This window comes from Temnothorax nylanderi, unplaced genomic scaffold (genome assembly GCF_030848795.1).
Source record: "Temnothorax nylanderi isolate EJ_2023f unplaced genomic scaffold, tnyl_v1.0 TNYL_tig0054_pilon, whole genome shotgun sequence".
Taxonomy (NCBI): domain Eukaryota; kingdom Metazoa; phylum Arthropoda; class Insecta; order Hymenoptera; family Formicidae; genus Temnothorax; species Temnothorax nylanderi.
Window position 1 is genome coordinate 550,976 of NW_027249116.1, and position 20,379 is coordinate 571,354.

General features: G+C 44.3%; 2 protein-coding genes across 5 annotated transcripts; one reads left to right on the forward strand and one right to left on the reverse strand.

Annotated features, from left to right (window-relative positions):
* Positions 1–274: 274 nt before the first annotated feature.
* On the forward strand, positions 275–9,832 carry LOC139772852 (uncharacterized). The gene is made up of 3 exons (XM_071706810.1): positions 275–1,002; positions 6,610–6,784; positions 6,876–9,832. The coding sequence occupies exons 1-3, from the start codon at positions 895–897 to the stop codon at positions 6,941–6,943; spliced, it is 351 nt and encodes a 116-aa protein (XP_071562911.1). The 5' UTR covers positions 275–894; the 3' UTR covers positions 6,944–9,832.
* A 559-nt stretch (positions 9,833–10,391) lies between these two features.
* Dl (dorsal protein) lies at positions 10,392–20,339 on the reverse strand. Of its 4 annotated transcripts, none has more exons than XM_071706806.1 (12): positions 19,876–20,339; positions 19,129–19,215; positions 18,512–18,711; positions 18,187–18,430; positions 17,680–17,820; positions 17,372–17,562; positions 17,133–17,265; positions 14,757–14,846; positions 12,866–13,019; positions 12,294–12,559; positions 12,014–12,153; positions 10,392–11,909 (listed from the first exon to the last, which is right to left on the reverse strand). In XM_071706806.1, the coding sequence occupies exons 2-12, from the start codon at positions 19,178–19,180 to the stop codon at positions 11,796–11,798; spliced, it is 1,725 nt and encodes a 574-aa protein (XP_071562907.1). In that variant the 5' UTR covers positions 19,181–19,215; positions 19,876–20,339; the 3' UTR covers positions 10,392–11,795. The 4 variants fall into 4 exon arrangements, with proteins under 4 accessions (XP_071562907.1, XP_071562906.1, XP_071562904.1 ...); XM_071706805.1 differs by having other exon boundaries at positions 17,127–17,265; XM_071706803.1 differs by lacking the exons at positions 10,392–11,909; positions 12,014–12,153; positions 12,294–12,559; positions 12,866–13,019; positions 14,757–14,846 and having other exon boundaries at positions 14,912–17,265.
* Positions 20,340–20,379: the final 40 nt, after the last annotated feature.

A 20,379-nucleotide genomic window follows, 5' to 3' on the forward strand; every position in this document is an offset into this window, starting at 1 on the left:
GCCGTTCGGACGGAATATCTATCGATTTTTCGCAAACGCGAGATCCCCCGAAAGGGCCACGTATGCGAGCGAGGATTCGCAGCGCCAAGGCTTATTTGAATCGAGCGACGTAGCCTCGAACCGGACGTCACGCTCGGGCCACGAACTCTCGAACCCCTCGTCCTCCGCGAGTTTTAATTTTATTTCTACCCGGGGCGGGCGCGTTACGCGCGAAAGCCCTTCGGGAAGTCGCGAGACTCGGTGCGGCGCTAGAAAATCGCGACTCGCCCGTGATAACGTCGAGATACGAGCGATCGGAAGATCGGCCAATCAGAGATTTATCAGCTTTCAAAGCCGCGCCATCTTCATTTTTGAACAAAGCCAAGTTGGACGTGCCTAGAAGCGAGCCGGGATCTGGTAGTGGTACTCGGTAGTAGTTAGTAGTTCGCTTTGCGCTATTCGCGCCACCACGGTCGGCACACACTCCACTCCTGACTGGTTCGCCTCCTCCCGCCTCCGCCTCCGCTCCCCCTTCCATCGTATCGCTCGCGCTCTCTTCCCCCTCCCCATCCTCTCGCTCTCTCCGTCTCTCGCCTTCTCCCTCTCCCTCGCAGCCCCTCGGGTCTTCGCCTGACGACGCTGCTCTCTCGGGCGACGGGCATTTCGGCGGAAACCGACGTCGTGTGAGGACACGTATTCGTAGTCTCGTTACGCGCTGCCGCCGCCGCCGCCGCCGCTGCCGCCGCCGCCGCCGCCGCCGCCGCCGCCGCCGCCGTCGTCGTCGTCGTCGCCGCCAACGCCGCCGCCGCCGCCGCTCTTTCGTACTTCACCGGAGTTGGCGGAGTTCAGTTCGAGTCGTGAAGCCGAGCTATTTGGATTATCGACGCGCACGCCGATTCTTCGATTGAGCCAGCCATGAGTACCAAGGAGAATAACGAGGTCGCCGTGGAGAAGGTGACGGAGAACGACAAGGCATCCGCGGACGCGAAATGCGATATCAAGGGGATCAAGAGGCCAGCCGAGGTGAGTACCGTACTCCGACCATACTCCGCGGATTCTCGCGTTCGACAACGTTTATCCTGTGACGTTCGTCGCGGCGACGGGGACCCGTCGACCCTCGTCGTCGCGATCCGCGCCTATCTGTCCGGAGTAACGCGCAAGGAGTAACGCGAAGGCGAAATGATACGCCGTCGGTCTCGGATCGCCGTCGGGAGACATTGGTTCGCATCGACGCGCTTCGAGATTGACCGCCGCTGCCGCCGCCGTCGTCGTCGTCGTCGTCGTCGTCGTCGTCACGGCGGCGGCGGCGACCCGTGACCGGCCGATACGGATTTTCCCGCCCGCTCAGCGTCTTCTACGCATCGCCGTGGACCCGCCGTGCCACGCTTCGCGTGGCGAAACGTGCTCGCCATGTAGCCATGTAGCCCGCGCCGCCGAGCGACGGCACGGCGTAGCGAGGAGAACGCCGCGCCGGCCGGCGTTTCTTCGGCGGCCGGACTCCATATTTCCGTGCGAGCGACTCCGAGCGTAGTCGAGCACGCTCGATCGGACGCGCGCGTGCACCCACGGCATCCGTCTTTCATCCGGCGCGCAGTGCTTTTTCATCGCGAACGCGTAGAGCGCGCGGAGGGACGCCATTGTGTATTTGTGGAGCCACCGCGTACGCGACGAGTCTCTCTCCGTCTCTTTCTCCCTTCCGTCTCCGCTCGCCCGCTCGCCCGCTCGCACGCTCGCTCGCCTGTTCTCGTCCGATGGCTGATGATGATGATGATAATGACGATGGCGATGACGACTCCTATCGGAATAAGCTATAATTACCGCGTTCCGCGCTCCAAGCTGAAATTCGAGGCAACGCTGGAAGCCTCCGCGCGTTCGCGCGCGCATGGGAAGGAAGAGAAGAAGAGGGAAGAGAGAGAGAGAGAGAGAGAGAGAGATATTTAGCATTGTGGAGCAGCGAAGAGAGACAGGCGGAAAGAGAAAGAGAGAGGGAAACGATCGGAGCAACGGAGAGAATGTCCACGGCGCCATGTGCTCGTTCTCGTACGTGTGTCTCTCTTTTTCCCGTCCGGCGAGTTCGTCTCCTCGCGGGTTTTCGGCCCCACGCGCCCTCTGCCGTGCGCACCCGCGCTGTCGCCGCTTTTGCATCTTGCCGCCTCGTGCTCGGCGTGCCTCGCCGACCGGGCGCCATTTTTACATGGCAGTGTCAGCGTCGCGATCCGGAAAAACGAGCGTCCCGCGCATTTTTCCGATCGCCGTGGCGGCCGCCGCTCTCCACCGTCGTCACCCGCCGCCGTGTCGGTTTCCATCATGGCGGCTGAAACCAAGCCCGCGTTCATCACTCGTCCCTCTCTCTCTCTCTCTCTCTCTCTCTCTCTCTCTCTCTCTCTTGCTCCGTCACGCTCCCACGCGAACGCTGCTCTCTTTCTACCGTAATTGATCGATAATTCGCTATAAGAGGGTTAATCGCGCACGACGGTCGATCGATAGACGACCGACGCGTATCTACTCCAAGTCGACACGTTGCCCTGAAATTGTTTACCGATCCGCGCGCATAAATGCCGCGACGAAGGCTTTTTTTTTCCTCTCGCTCCGTTTGTACGAGTATCTCCCTCCCCCTTCCTCGCTCTATCTGTCTCCCGCTCCCTCTTTTCCTCTTCCTCTCCCTCTCTCTTTCGTTCTCTACACCGCCGACGTATAGCGACGACGGTGGCGGTGGCGGTGCGGCGGTGGTGGCGGCGGTGGCTCGCTCCGTCCTTCTCTTTCTATCTTTTCGTCGAAGATACCTCACTTGCGCAGCTAGCGGCAACGCCGTGCATTATATACCCGGTGTGCTCTCCTACCTCCCTGTTCTTTTCGCGGCTGTGTGGCGGTCGCGCGCAGCGGCACGTTACTACGAACCTTCGAGAAAACATCGTTGCCGCGATTTTTCATCTTAAATCGCGGCACACCGCCGCCCGTCGCGTCATCGGCCGCGCCGCGCCGCGCCGCGCGATAGGCCGTATTTTTAGCCGATAATTTACCATGCGATTGCGTCTCCTCCGCGTAAGACGAAACGAACGAACGAAGGAAATGAACGCCGGACGGCGGAAATCCAACCAAGCCAGCCGTTTTGCCGTAAACTTCTTCCTCCGCGTCGATCGTCACGTGGAAAGGTCGGAGCGCCGCTTACACATACGCACGTTTACGCAGGTCGACACGTCCTTATTACATCGGCAACTCCTGAGTATCTATTAGCTCTAGGGCCGATATCACAGTCTCCGATTACCGTGATCCTCCGATTAAACTCACTTTGCATCTCTTTCTAACTGTCCTCCTAGAAAAAGACCAAGAGTGAGTTTAATCGGAGGATCACGTTAATCGGGGACTGTGATATCGGCCCCTAGACCGCGGACGCGCGCGCGAGCGCGCAAGTGACCAAGGAGGGGGCAGCGGAAAGGCACTGGAAAAGATGTTTTTCGAGCGTTTCTCTCTTTGGAACATACATATACACACACATCCTTTCTGTACCCGCGCGCGCGCGCGCGCGTGTACGTGCGCATATAAAATGTGACAGAAAAAGAATAATACATATGCGAGATTAGTATCGTTCCAGAACCGGCGCGAGCGGGAAAAGGCGGGAAGCTCGAGGCCGAGGGAGAAGAGTTGAATGGGGAATCACGTTTGCCCGCCGTTCGGAGGGAACTGCGCGCTCCGCTCTTTCGGCTTTCCAAACCCGCTGAAAATCGTTCGCCTCTTTCTCTCGGTATCGATACGACGTGACCGAAGTTCGGACGGCGATCGCGAACGCTGGAGTTGTCCCTATTGAGAGAAGGCGGGAAAAGGCGCCGCGTCGATCGGATAACGCAGTTATGGATCGATGTTCCGCCAGCCAGAAATAACTTATTGCATTTAATGGTTATCGTCGCGTCCCTCTCTTTCTCTCGTGACGCTCGACTTTTCGCGCGCGTACCTTTTTATCGCTTAATTATCTCAATTAAACCGGCTATACGCGTTTCGTACGCGCGCCACGATGCTGATTGATCGTTCCTCCGGTTATTCCGCCGGTTTTCTCGAAACTTGAGAAACGTCCTCGTCGGAAATTGGACGAGGTTGATGCGATTAGGAAGGAATTCGGCGCTGGCGATTTCCGAGAAAAGCCGACGCGTTTAACGAGCTCATTCGCGCGGACTGCGTCGATCTCGTTGATAATTCGCCGATGCGATTCACATAGCGTCACGTGTTAATTACGTAACGTTTCATCGCGTCGATCGTTTGTTCGAAGAAATTTATACGACGACCGCGGTCTATGCGATAGGTTAGGAGCGTTGGGTTATCTGCGAGACCTCGTGATTGGAAACGGATAGATAGGTAATCGTGCGGGGGATAACAAGCGGCAACGGCAGCGGGCAGCCCGGCAGCGTCGTCGTGTCGAGCGAGCAACGGCGTGAATGTGCCGCTGTCATTCACGTCGAGATATCGTACGCTCGCGAGTCGACGAATGAGAGAGGCGGTGGCCGTGAGCCGCGAGCCGCCGGCGAGTTCGAAGTAACGCGGGCGTCAGCTCTTCGATCGCTTCGGGTTACCATTGTTTGTAGACGCCACCGGTAACCGATCCTTCATTAGCATTTTATCGCAACAGGTCTACTCCATATACGCTGGTACAATTACTCCAAGTAGAGTGACACAGAGAGAGAGAGAGAGAGAGAGAGAGAGAGAGAGAGAGAGAGAGAGAGGGAGGGAGGGGGAAGGGAAAAAGCTCAACATTGATCGAGCGTCGAACGTCTCGATCCCGCTCCGACACTTGCCGCCATGGAATGCCGAATCGCGCGCCGCCGCCGGTTAACTTCCGGTTATTATTGTTACTCGATCGTGGCGATCGATCGCGGGCGCCTTCGACGCGGGAGCCGCGCGGGTTTAATTCTCCCCCTCGTTCGACGGCCACGTGATATCCGTCTCGCGGAATGCCCGGCTCTCTTTAGTTTAGATTTATGCTTTTATTCGAAGGCTTCGCGTTGCACGACACTTGGCACGCTGCTTCGGTATCTTCCTCCCTTATCTTTCCCCTCTATCCCCACCCCACCCCGTTACCTCGTCTCGCTCGCTCGCTCGGTCGCTCGCTCGCTCGCACGCGAATTGCACGCAGCGCGAATTTCATCCCCGCCATGGCGCGCGGCTCCGTCATCTGCCAATCACCGCGGTCTTCCCACCGCGCGTCGCCGATCTGCGCGTTCCCCGATTGGCCGGCGTGGCTCCGCGCGCGCATCCGAAGCCGCTTTCTCATACCCGGCGAATACACACGGCGCGTGTATGCTATTACGCCAGCCGGCGGCCGCCGCTGACCCCACCACCCGCCACCTTTACTCATACACCCATACCATCCCACCATCACTACTACTACCATCGTCGCCGTTACGAGTTACGAGCAATACGAGCATAGCCACAGCCGTCGTCGTCACCGTCGCTAACAACTACTACTACCACCATGATCAGTCAGCAACGCCGTATGGTCACGAGTCCGGCGTTACCGACGCGGCTCCTCGCGGCCGCGCAAAACCGGAGCGACGTTAGAATATGCCCGAATATCGGAGGCCGTTGCGTGAGTCGCTCCGACATATCGGAGCGGACGCGCGCCGCGCTGCCTCGGCGCGCCCCTCGTGCGCGGCGATCTCGATCGCTGTCGCGATAAATCGCGATTCCGAACGATACGTCGGACGCCCTCGTCGGCATTCTCGTTGGCGGCATGTTTTCAGGTTGCCCACCGAGCAAACTCCGCTCTCGGCTGCTGGCTCCCCGCCGTTCCCCTCGTCTCCTCCCTCGAAATCGATAAACTATGATGCTTATTGCGTTATGGCCGTTACGGGCCATCGGGACTGGATCAAGGGCATGGCTCTACAACTCGCGGAGGGCGGGAGGGGGAGGTAACGTTGCGCGCGCGTATGTAGGCGCTTGTAGAGTCGCGTTCCCCTTTTACCTATTTCGTGTAAAGTACGATTAACCAGTCCCTCTCTCTCTCTCTCTCTCTCTCTCTCTCTCTCTCTCTCTCTCTCTCTCTCTCTCTCTTTCTCATACGCGCGCGCAATCATACAACACACAGACACCTTTAACACGCGCCGCTTTGAAGTACGCGGGGGCGAAGTCACAGGACAGCTCCGCGCCAAGCTAAACGTTTATCGGCAAAGTGGTAATACTTTCTACTACCTGTTCTTCGTGTTTTCGGCGCTGTCGGATCGCCCGGTATATACGCGATTCCCTCCGCCATTTCCCTTTTCCTGTCCTACCGTATTTTAGCGGATAGGGAAAGTCCCCCACCACCCACTCTTCCCGCGCCTGTCCACCGTATTTCTTGGCGGGAAGGGACCTTGTCCTCCTCGCCGACCGGTGCGCTTCTCCTCTATCCCTCTCGTCTCATCCGTTATCGCGTCGCTGCACTGGCGCCGAATTTTCTTTCCTTCCTATCGTCCGTTCGACGTTAAAAGAAGGGTACGCCTCCTTGTACGCGCCAAACGGACCAAGTCGAATATATAAATCTGCACTTTATACGCAATCGTCGAGATACTCGTAATCGGTAATGATTCCTCGCTTATTCACTGCCAAAGCCTGCCTGTTTATCGCAGGATTTGTTTTAAATAAGCCGTTTTTTCCGTGTTGCAGGAGAAAAGTGAAGAAACAAAGAAACAGAAAAAGGAGGAGAATGGAGACGGAGAGGTAGAAGAAGAAGAGATTGAGGAAGAAATCGAAGAGGAGGAGGAAGTAGATGGTGACGGAGAGGAAGATGACGATGATGATGACATACCTGAGGGTGAAGAAGATTTAGAAGAAGGAGAAGGTAAATATAAGCGACCTATCTCAAACTGTATCTCGTAATGGATTTTTAAACGAGAATCCTCATTCACTGAAACGTTTATCGTTTATTACAGATGAAGAGGATGACGACGCGGAAGGTGAGGTAGAAGGTGAGGTGGAAGACGATGAAGATGACGCATAATGAAAAAAGGGAAAACATTATGCAATTAAGAAGGGAGGCGTTAGGCACGTGACGACATCGTGGTCGATTTTCGGCAAACTCAGCAAACTTACTCTCATATTGAGTGGTTGGTAACAATGTTGATATCCATCGTGCCCAATCCGTATTGGACCCTCTCTATCTTCCGATCGACAAGTAAAAATTACCACCTCACCGGAATTGTGGTGGGCCGACTACTTGTGAGCAGTTCTCTACTTGTCTTGGCTCTTCGCAATTCTGGTCGTTTAGCCGTCACCAAATGCTATTAGGTAGTTTGAATGATAACTGTATATTCGTCCTGAGGATTCGATGAGTTGATCTTATCCGCTGTCTAGATTCTTATTTCGATCGATCGATCGGTCCATTCGGTACACGTGCACGATTTCCCAAGACGAATCTATCGTTTTATCCGAACCACCTACTAACTGGTATTTGCCGTCATCTGGCTTTCTTCGTCGGGACAGACAATTTTATAACAAGATTACTTATTTAAGATAAAAAAAAACTATTATATATTTAAATAGTGTAAAATGAATATTCGAAGATGATTTTTTTACATTAAAAATCAAATTTACGTTTGTAGTTCGACGAATGTCTCTCACCTTGTGTGTGTGATATATTGAGTTCTTCTTCTCGAATCGAAATGTGTAATTGCAGTGTCTTCACAGGAGCGCGAGGCTATCGAGCAGAATTGAGCGATTCATACGTAACATATACGGCAAATAAAGTAAATAGGCATGAATGGACATCTCTCGGCATTCAATGTATACTAAAATAAGGAAATTAAAAAAAAAATAGACGTAACGCCGCTTCGTGCTCCTGTTTGGTATAGAGACAGGAATTAAGATTAAATGCAACGCTCGCGTCAAGTAGTATGGATGAATAATATGTGACTTTAATATTGCATAATAATTATACATAGTATGTATAAAGTTATGGGATAAGAAACATTTTATTATTAACGATAATATTATATAAACGTAATATAATGCGGAGAGGTTGTTACACTTTAGGCTTGGGCATAGATAAGGGAGAGCATCGAACAGTCAGTCAACTTTGTAAAGTGTAAGGGCCCCGTCACTATTCTCTATTCATTTCAACCAATTATATCATTTTTTGTAGAAGATAAGAGTTTCAATTATACACATATAGATAAATCTATATATATATTTATAACTCTCCAGAACTGCCGTTACATGACGCGAAATTATAAAAAGAAAAGAGAATCCGGACTACATATTGTGACAGTTATTATGTAATAAGTACTCTCCCTATTTTCGAATGTTCTCATTTGAGTGTAATTCGAGCGTTTCAGTTACTTTTATCTATTACGATTTTATCTCGACTTTATTGTGGGCTATTTTGGCAATGATTCGTGGACTGTTGTAAAATGAGTCAGCGGTATTTATTTATTCTCGTATATAATTTTTCCGTATATAATTTATATATAGTCCACGTTTCGATATCTTAATAACGACATATACACCAGATTTGCTAATGGTGTCTAAAAATTTTTAATAACTTACTGATACTGATGATAATGATGATGATGATGATGATAATGTTGATAATGATGATTTGCTGATTCGATAACTCTGATTCGAAACAAGAAGATCGCTCTTTGTGCAAAAGTCGGTGAATCATTGCGATTGGCATGTCCATGCCGCTACTTATTTTCGGGAGACTGTTAGATAAAAGGGTGAAGAGACATTGCGGTTATACCATTGTACCATAGCATAATAATTAAATAAAGGTAACGATAATTTGAATGCGAGAAGATGTCCCACGTTTTAATGTACAAATATTTTCGAATGAGAATAGTTAAATAAAACGCAGTTAGATCAGAGAAAATGAATTCGTTCTCATAAGTAGTGATGAGTTTAATATCTGAAAACTATGAGGAGACGAGCGGTGTAAATGCTGCTCTGATACCACACGGACTAAAAATCCCGCTGTATGGAAACCAAGGAGATGGAGGTTGGATCGTGTAACGTTGATACTTACAAAAAAATCTCTTACCATCGGCAGATTCGGTGGTGCGAAAGAAGGAAATTCGCGAATACTCCTCATCATAAGTGTATGTAACGCGTCCAACAAAGCCGATCGATGTCAATGTGATGCGTACAGATCATACCATCTCCGGCAGTCTCTGTTAATCTACGGTTTTATACGCAATCTGCTGCTGTATTTACACGTGTTTGCTTCAAGATAGTAACTTGACGATATGACAAATTGGCAAAGGACTATCTTTAAGTACAGGTGCCTGAGCAAAATCAGTACTTTAGCGTTCATAGTATATACTATACTATACGTACTATAAGCATAGACCCATTTAATTTTATTAAATAAAACGCCAAGCCCCGTTGGCAACACACGCATCCTGAACAAAAAAAAAAAAAAAGGAAAAGACTTGCGTTTTGTACTGTGTCAAGCCCGGCAGAGTACGGTACTCTTCTTCGCGCTCGAGTACTCGACGCGATTCGCGAAATTCACTTACTGGTGCTAACGGGTCTTACAATCAATCAGGCTGATCGCCCACGTACCGTTACACCCCTACGTTTGTTAGGTAAGCATGGAAAGAAAAAGTTCAACAGACATCAAATCTGGTAAATGACACACACGTGTGTGTGTGTGTGTGTGTGTGCGCGTGTGTGTGTGTCACACGATTTAACGTAAACGAAAATCCTAGGCTAAGAATTTGGTTTGTGTGTTCATAAGTCTTGTTCAAGCTAGTTTTGTACAGGATACCATTGCATCATCTCTTTCAACGTATACCAAGTAACCGACACACCACAGACTATATATTTCTGCCCATTCCATCAGAACTGAAACTTTCATTGTATTTTTAAGTAAATACATTTTGGAAAACAACACGGATGGCTTTTTTATTCTTCACATGTGTGTGTGAAGCGAAATATTTCTTCCCCACTCGTGGATTATATATACTTGCATATAATGTATTGGTATATCCTTGCGAATACATTTGTGCAATTCAGGGACGCCGCCTGAGAAAGATTGTATAGTAGTATTATACGACAGTTGTATGCCGTATATATACACATGTATGTAAGCTACATTGAGATAATCCGAGCGTTTACTGCCGACTTTTTCACGCCAAGTATACGAGAGAGCGCTACTTATCGATCGATGTTATGTAAATATGCAATCGTAACTGTAAATATGCACTTTTGTTGTATCTTTAAACAGGATATTAAGTGCTTATAAAATGATCCATCACAGTAAACTAAGGCTCGATGCGTGAAAGTATCGTCTTACTGTTTCCTTCATTTCCCATTGCGTTCGATTTCCATCCGATGTCTATGACGATACTTTCATCAATAAAGGACACACTTACGCATGACACAATGTATAAACACCAATAAAATCATGAAATTTACACGAGATTGTTAAAGCTAAATATCACTCTTACTTATATTTATAACAACTTTTTATTTACATTACAGGTATATGGCAAATAATTAAGTATAAGTTCTTAGATATAAGATGATTCCTTGCAACATTTCCTGCACGCTAATAAATTACCTGAGGTGATTGTACAAATATATTTTACACCAAAACGATGTCATTGCTATGTTACTTAATCTAATAAAATTGTTCGATAGATTAGAGAATTGCACTTTATCTCTTACATATTATTCGTAAAGCTCCTGTAACATGTAAAACGAAGTACTTGGACGGAACGTTTATCAAAAATTTTTGAGTATGTTGACTTCTCAACATTTCTTCGCTCTTTTTGAGTAAACGTTTATCCTAAATATAACGATCATGTGTCAAATGTATGATTGTACAAAGTGCGGTTTTGTAGAAACATAGCTGTGCAAAAAGGATAAAAATGTGGTAACATAGAAAATATTTACCTAATACGAATATTTATCTAATATAATAATTTACAGTATTGCCAGCCTGCTCGTTTACACTTTACAGTATCCATTTGGACACAATTTCTTTTGGTTATTGCGCGTAATTCCCTTCGTCGCGAAGAATATCGTGCAATCTATATACGTATGAAAAACAAGTTATGAACTTTGATCACAGTCAGAGCATTACCTCACACACCACGCAATCAGTATTTCGTATCAAACTGCTTCAATAACGTCTCAATCTGTAACGTCGGCAAACGAACGTTTCGCGCCAATGTCGGTTTCTGATCACCGACTGAACAATTTATCCTGGGTAGATAATGCTAAATTGTGCATAATTAGCAGATAAATTGTATCACGCGCAACTAAATATCAAGATGGTCATAATATATTTTCGGCTAATACTCACCGATGAGTATGCAATAATTGTGTACCGATAATATTTTGCTAGAACAGAGAGTCTCCTTTTGTTCATTGTCATAACAGTCTAAACATTTTTAACAATGTATAAACTGTATAAATTGAGCGTAGATATAAACAAGATACAGACTGAGTATCGAAACAAATTTATCTTCTTATATATATATATATATATATATATATATATATACACGCTCTTATTTTGAATATAATGTTCTTTTAGCTCATTTCTTATAAGAAATAACTCAATTAATTTTTCTGAAGGCAGTGAAGAGAGCTATACACTTGTGTGTATAAAACTGCTGCTGAAACTTGAATTTCTTAACTGTTATTTCTTTATGACCAATCTGGCATTAGCTAATAATAAAAAAATATATCATTTCTACCAACAAGTCTACCATTCGGATAAAAGACAAATTGTAACGCCTCCCTCCTTCCCTCTCTCTCTCTCTACGTAGTGTTTTTATACATATATATACTTGAGGTGCGAAGTGTGTCATATCTTTTGATAATAAGCGGTTTTAGTTATGTCCTCAGCCGTTGTTATCTCGTTTAGTTTTGAGTATCTTATTCAAAGCGGAGAGTTCTTGATTTATCCAAGAAATACGGTCATTCATGGCGTTTTCTTCGGTGTTGTTCGCCTCAGGCTAAAATCAGATAAAAAATGTTTAAAAAGCCACATATCGATAGTCAGTCAGTAGGTTCTAGAAATTCAAGACCCGACCGTGTCTCCACATATGAAGGTACTCACTTGTATAGAATCGGAGATGGATAATCCAGTTGACAAATTCGCGGAGAGGTTTGCTCCAAAATCCGCGAGATCAGCGGAATTCCAGTCAAAATTGTATTGCTGACTGTCCATGTCTAGCAGACATGCGGCTCCCGCGGTCCCTAAAAGATTTATGTAACAGAATACAAACGATGAATTGTTTGAAATTTTCGAGGCGCATTATACATGCATAAATTATATAACATTAGGATTATAACATGAGAATACAAATAAACAATGATTATAGTAAATAGGAAGTTACCGATGTTATTTAATGGCTGTAATTCGCCTTGATTTGGTGTTACTTTGTTTAACATTAGCAGGTTTGGTTCCGGCTGATGTAATCGAGACTGATCCGGCTGAGGTAATTGCGTTTGATATGAAAATTGTTGAACATCTGTCGTTATCGGCATATTTGGTTGTTGCATCAGAGACTGAATGTTTGGTTGATACTGTTGTTGTATCAGAGATGGGTTGTAGGAGCTGTATTCCATAGGGGATGGTGTTCGCCCCGGTGATACTTGAGGCCTGAAAAAGAACGAAGAAATGCTTAGATACATGGACACTTGAATATAAAGTTTTTGTTCTTTACATTTTTATTTAATTCTGTTCTAATTTCTCTTTTTATTTAGATCTATTCTAATCTCTTAGGGCCGATATCACAGTCTCCGATTAACGTGATCCTCCGATTAAACTCACTCTGCATCTCTTTCTAACTGTCTTTTCGTCTCTTTCTAGGGGGACAGTTAGAAAGAGATGCAGAGTGAGTTTAATCGGAGGATCACGTTAATCGGAGACTGTGATATCGGCCCTTAATCTTAATTATTAATTTACCTTAAAGTTTGCATACTGCTGTGTGACTGCGAAGATGATCTTACAGGTTGCAGAGTGAAACCTCCTGTACTTGTACCTGGACCACCGAATGGTAACATCTGCTCGGCTGGTTCAGCTTTGACGATATTGTAACTAATAGGTTGATTTCCAGCATCTATAATATTATACACAGGTATCTTCTCATTATGTGTAAAACAGCGATTATCTTAATCCTCTTAAGGCAATTAAAGCGATCTTAATTTACATGCATAATGTTATGATATTATTAACAGTGATATTAATAGCAATAATAATAAACATGCCAGAGAAACATATAAGAAAATCCTCAGTGAAGAAGCGTGATTTGTTGCATACGTATTACATATACATGCAACTTTATATATTTTCACTCTTCAAACTTTTTAATTCTACAAAAATCATTCTCTATATTCTAAACAATCAAGTCGTCTGATTTAAACCATTATATTAGCGAAAACTGTTTACACAATGTACTAACATTACTATGTCGTACCTGAATCTGCAACATGTATTAGTAAATTTTTTATCTGAAATTGTATGGGAGCAGAGAATAAATAGACACTTTTTTTGCATCACCAAGTGATTATACATATATGTATATATAGATGTATTACATCATACGTAATTCGTACAATATGTAAATATATTTATCTGTTCACAAAAGAAGCAGTTTATAAAAATTATATTACCATAGAAATATTGCACATTATTTGATTGTACTATGCTACAATCGCTGCACGAAATATATATATGTATTTATATATATACACGCAGCTGACTTTCAAAAGTATAATATTATTGCACAAGAGCAGCGCACTTGCACTATACAAAGTTTGAGCTATGAAATTTTTACTTATAAGTACCTATTCTCACGAGTAATGATTCCACATAATCATTACAGCAAATTTTCCGTTATAAGATCTAGGAGATGCGTTGTATACTTGCTTCGCGGAATCAATTATCCCGTGTAAATATCCGTAAATAGAAAAATACAATATTATCATATCTCGAAATATACAAGCTCACTGCTCCCTAATCCATCAAATTCAAACTCCAAAGTCCCATGTAAAATACATCTTTAAAAAAGTATAAAACAAGATCTTTTTTGCTTGTCAGTATGTGAAAATATATGTATAGTGTTCTTAGATATAATGAAACCTTGTTCGATGAGCTTCCCTTTCCACTATGAAATTTGTTCGTCAACAATTTTCGGTCTGTTAAAAATGTCGACACAAAATTAGGTGTGCGTAGATGCACGGAAAGCACTATATTAATGCGTTTTACGTTTCTAAAATTTTATATCATATTTTCAAAGTGTAAAGGGATTGAATTAATCAGATGGTTAGTGTATGATGAGACATAAGAATAATCGAACGTTGACCGTTTAAAAGATTATACAATCGTTCGTACAAATACTGTAGTTATTTCTAACATTGTATGTATATCCCAGTGTTAGAAATTTTCTAAACAAATTCATCATGTTTGTCATAACAATTAACAAATGTACCAAATAGGCCCTGTGCTAAAATGTACAAAAACTTCACAGATTTCATTGTAAAAGGCCTCTTGTTTCATATGCATTTAAGCGTATACTTCATTTCTGCACAAAGAGTATATGTATAGGAAACATCAATGGCAAAATTGATTACAGCAGACAGAAAAGAGATTGAAGGATTGCGAGTGAAAATAGATAATTAGCTCGACACTCACTCTCCTTCAATGAGAAACGTGACGTAAGAATAAATAAGTATGATTTTTTACATCCCAGATGAGATTTGGACATGTCCCGATGATAATACAATGTAATATCAACGATGATGCCCACCATAATCCCAAGCTGTCGAATTATGAAGAATTCTGCAAATATACTCACGCTTCTCAGTTTCTGCTACATGTTTGAAAAGTATGGAGCTCGAGCTGTTATTAAGCTTTTGTCTCTTTCGCCTTAACGAATCGGCATCATCTATAAATGATTGTACATTAATGAGTATTTTCAGTATATCTCGCGTTAACATCGCGTACAATTGCTCTGAATGAAGAAGGCCTCATGTATTTGAACCTTACAAATTTTCTTAGCGTACATTAATTAAGTACTCCAAAAACAGATTCAACTCGGGACAAACTGAGCTAAGGACTTTTCGTCGAGACGTTTTTAAAATTAGCAGTCTATAACAATACGAGAAGGAAAAGACGTTCGCATAAACTCGTAATATCATATAAAACTTAACAACAAATAGTAAAGCAACCTACATTGAGAGTATACGAAAATATAACAGCATCGAACTTGACTAGAAAAGAGTAGTTAGTTATTTGATATAATAAATAACAATTATCGAAAACTTACAAATCATTTGTAAAAACCGTTAATAGGAAATATCAAGAAAAAGGTAACAAATTGCACTTCGACTAGACTAAAATTCTGCACGCTTAGATAAATGCGTCGATCTTACAAGAATCGATTCATTTTATGTGGCAACATGTCTTAGGAAATAACTCTCTAAGGGGATTATCTCGTTCTCCGGGGAAAATTTTTCAGTTTAAAGATACAAATATATCCTTAAATGAGTGTCACATCAAAACTGCAAATTTACAACGAGAACTGACGGTAATAAAAGCTTATAGCAATGCAAGACAATATTTCTCACATTTCGACAGATAAAATCGGTCAGGCTCAAACAATATCATTTCATGTACAAATATTGAGTCATCTTCAACTTGGCAGTATATAAACAAAGAAGAAGTATCAAATCGATCAATAAAATATCTATCAATTAGATAATTTAGGTCTCTTTCGCTTCTGTCAGTATCTTCCCACCCTCGACTAGACTATAATAAAAAGACATCTCGTCAAATTCTGAGGCAGTCGCGCGTGGTGCCATAGTAGTGTAGAGAGCATAATGCTCAGCTTCAGTTAAATCTGCACCATACGATGGTGTGTCATCGTCATCTAACTTGAGAGATTTAACACTCGTAACACTCGTCATACTAGAACGTGGAATTTGTGATTGCGCAGCATCTTGTACGGAGCTCTTCAATAAATATGAGGTATTCAGTGATGGATCACTGTCTTTGCTTACAATTAGATCCGATTCCGAGCACTTGTCTTTTTTATTCTTTTTAGCAAATAATTTCGAAAATAACCCTTGTCTCGCGTGTTTCGACAAAGTGCCGGGTAAGGACGGCAAATTTTTATTCGGCGCCTCGGGAGAGGAAGTAGTAAGCGTTTGAGCGGATATCGGACGCGGCAAAAGAGGCATCGACGGCATTTTGCGTATTCGCTTCGGAGGCAAGGGTGGCAATCTTTCTTCCGCCTCGTGCATTACGTCTCTCTTAGCTGTTAATGTTGGAGACGCAACGGGTACTTCCGCATCTTGTTTCGGGACGGCTACGTCTTCGTACTTTCGGTCATCGGTGATATCGAACAATTCTATCGGATTTTTCATGGCCATTTGTAAACTGGTATAGGTCTGATTGTCGCAGACATCAATGTCCATCATTTGTGGATTCACGTTCGTATTCGTAGTAGCTTGTATCAATTTGTTATGTGTATCAGCATAAATTTGATCGAGCTCGGTCACTTGCGACAAAAACTCATTAAACGATTTATTGCCACCATCTGTCTCGTTCTTAGTCTCTGTCTCGTTAGTCTTTTCCTTAAGGCACGCTTGTCCCTTCTGTACCCATTTACCTATTTCAGAATAGTCGAACCAATCTGACCTACCCTTCGAATTATCTACATTTCTCGACGCGGATGTGTTGCCTTCTTGTGCGTTGGATTTCGCATAAAGAATCGCATCTATAGTTCCTTCTTTATAATCGGCAGTAAATGCATTATTTTCTACATTATTATCGCCAAAGGTATACAATTTGCTAATTTCTTTATTATTTTCCGCATTTCTTCCCGGGATTATCGTTATTTCATTATTCTCACAATCCAAAACGGTACTCTTCGCGGATTGATCTACGTTCTGTGCAGAATTTATTAATGCCTTTAAATCGCCATTACACAGATCTACGTGATGTTTTACGTTATACAAATCGTTTAAAGCACGCAATGCAGAGATTTTATCGTTCGGTCTTTTCGCGTCCAGATCATTATTGTTGAATTCGTCGATATTACGAGAAAACTTAGGAGTTACGTTGGCAAGAAGAGCAGTCTCTGTAGACAAGATTTTACTGAAGGTATTGTAATCTGCCTTCTTCCTGGCAAATGCTTTCCGTAAAGACCAGAAAGCAGGCCTACCTGTACCTAGTGGTAACATCTGAAATGGTAGCGGTTCGCTCGTAGTACCATCCGATGGCCTTCTAAGTTGGATATATACTTGCACTGGCTGTTCCACTTGCTGCGTACGATAGCTAGGCGTTCTGAATGCTATTGCCGTCTATAAAAAAAAACACTATCGATATAGACAATATAATACAGGCAAATCCTATTCTCTATTGTTTACAATTAACAATCTACATATGCAACTGTCAATGTTAACTTACTTGTTTATGTACATGTGTCGGTTGAAAATCGCCGTATCCTTCCCACAGTAGTTGTCCGTCTCTCTCCTCGAAAAACCTCACTTGTATATCTTCTTTCGCGACTTTTTCACACAGCAAAATCATATCCATCCCACCAGCGACCGATGCGCTGCAATGGCTCAATTTGCAAATCACAAGATCACACATTGCCTCTGGAAACAGCACATATATCGCAAGTAAAAGTTTTATTCTAAACGTATACGTGTAGAATATATATATATATATATATATATATATATATATATATTCTAAAATGACACATTACATACTTTTATCATAAATAGGCTCAGACACGACGGGCGGTAATGGCTTGTTGAATTTTCCCCTTTGTCCTTCCAAGAAAACTTGGAAACACAATCTCACTGCGTTTAGATCAATGTTAGTCGGATGTCTCTTATGTTCGAAACCAGCTGTAAGAAATTCAGATCTGTAGTGTCAAGTATATTATTAATATGATATAATTACAATCTAATAAACGAGTCTCGGATTTAGACAAGATTCGCACAGTGCATGTCGGTCTCAGCTTTCCCTTCTTTTTTACCGCACAAAGACAACTGACCTATCCACGATCGTTATAATTTAATATAATAAATAAAGAGTGACACGTAGACAATAGACATCGCTAATAGACTCGACAATTATATATATGTAATTACACGTGTAAACAGCTGGCATGCGTTTGGCCACAACCTTGGTCTAGAATCAAATATCCTGCAGATCTTCGTAACCGACTTATCTAAATTAATAAGAAATTAATCAGGAAAAGGTAAACGTACTTCGAAAGGGGTCTACTCGTAACTCCTGACGCACTCTGAGAGCTTCTTCGATGTCCTTCTTTTTTACACATTGAATGCCCAGATTTGAGAAGGAAATAACCATATTTCCCGCCGGAACTTCGATCGTACAAACGCCTTGCTTGCATGCTTCTTTGCCGACAAGATTGTGCGGATGAGGTCTATATGGGGCGTCCTTTGTTACGCAGGATACAACCACCATAGCACGACCCGTGTAACCCACGATCTACAGAAATATTACAAGCGTATAAGAATAAGAGAGAAAGAAAGATTCAAAAAGAATCGCTAATGAACGATCGTAACTCACTCGTATACTAGGGAAAGTTTTGTTCTCCGGAGCGCTGTTGATACCAGGTATGCTGCCAGCCGATCTGCCTTCGCATTCATAGCGAAACCGTAGCGCTTTACTGGCCGGCTGTTCTAAAATCTCAACGTGAGGCTGAACGTGTTCGTTGTCCATCGCTATGGTGGCCATAGAACCAGGATCGGTCGTTTGAATGACGTCAACTAAAAATAGTATTTGTCAGATAAGCACACAGCACGGGGAGCTGCCGGGGAGCTCCTGAGGAGCTCATAAAAATTTTCACAAGTTTTATTTAAACTTCAAAACAACTTGCACGTAGCTCCCCGGGAGCTCCTATGTCCGCTTTTGAGAGCTCCTTGAGAGTTTTTAAAGTAGTTTTCGGGAAGCTTCCATATAAGCTCCCCGGGAGCTCGTGTGTCCACTATTGTACTTAAAATATTTTATTAAAAAATTAAGTAATCGACCGAATATCCACCGTGATGTAAAACACAATAATAACGAAAATGTTTTTCTCATATTCAGCTCAGCGAAATAAACTCCCTGGGAGCTTAATCGGAGCTTTGTGCTGTGTGGGGCTGTACAAAGTACACTAAAGTAAAAAATATGTGCTCAATACTTACTGATATCACTTATATTAATATCTCCATCACTTATATCATTGTATTGTTCCATAACTGTGATTCTTTAATACATTGAGCTTTGTCCATCTGAAATATAGTCATAAATACACCAATTAGTCTCACATGGTTTTATATATATATTACAAAAAGTATTTTTCTCTTTATATTTCATTGATAAAAGAATTTCTATCAAATACTCGAATCACTGAACAACAAATCTTAACGCGCAATGAGAATTGGCATGTGATATCTTACATATTGTCAAAGAATCTTTTTAGATCAGCGTTTACTCCCTTTCTCCCAATATACAACTTCAATATTTCAAGTTGAATTTGTACCCTACAATGTACATTGCCGTGTTTAAGTGGCGAACGGTACTTGAGCGTCTTGAGCCAGTATCGGCGAGAAACTGGGAAGATAAACGCAATTTCCACGTATTGCCTTCGGGCTTCGGGGTCCCGGAACGACAGCTGTTCGTTCCGTTCGCTCGTACGGCGGGGATACGTCCAGAAACACTGCACCGCAAGTGTCCCGGGGGAAAAAGGAGCGCGAGGAGGGAACGCAACGCTGATCCAATCATTATTTTGGGCGAGCCTAGGCCCGTACAGGCCGCGTATCTATAATTAAACTATCGTAGGACAATGTGACGGGAGCGAGAGATAGAAGGAGCGAGCGAGCGAGCGAAACGAGGGAGCGAAGAAGAGCGCGAATCGACTGAGAGAAAAAGAGAGAGAGACGGATACTTGCCTGCTGCGCGAATCAACTTATCAACATGCTATGCTATGTGCTTCCGAGGCTGGCGCTGTGGCTGCGTGCACTCGCCTCTCGCCACCTCTCGCACTCGCGAATCTCGCGCCGTCCCCGACCCCGACGCGTTGTCCCGGTTGTCCGTGTCGACGAGTTGCGACTTGCGCGAGAAATGCGAGAAATGCGACAATTTCGACAGGAGGCCTGATTTCCCTCGCTGTGACCACGGGAGAAAAACAGCCGCGAGGCGATCCCGCTTTTATGCAGAATCGTACTTCCGTCGCAGCGCGATCGCTGATGGATCGCTGGCGGCTGGCCTCGCGCGCGTTACTGCGCTGCGTAGCCAGCGTCACAGTATATAACTGTGCCTGCGTACTCGGCAACTCGCATCGGACGGCGGACGGCGGACTCGGCCCGCGCGAGCCCGTGACGTCGTGAGAGCGACCGACCGGACAGACGGTATCAACGACTGACTCAGACCAAGACCAACTCAGACTGACTGAC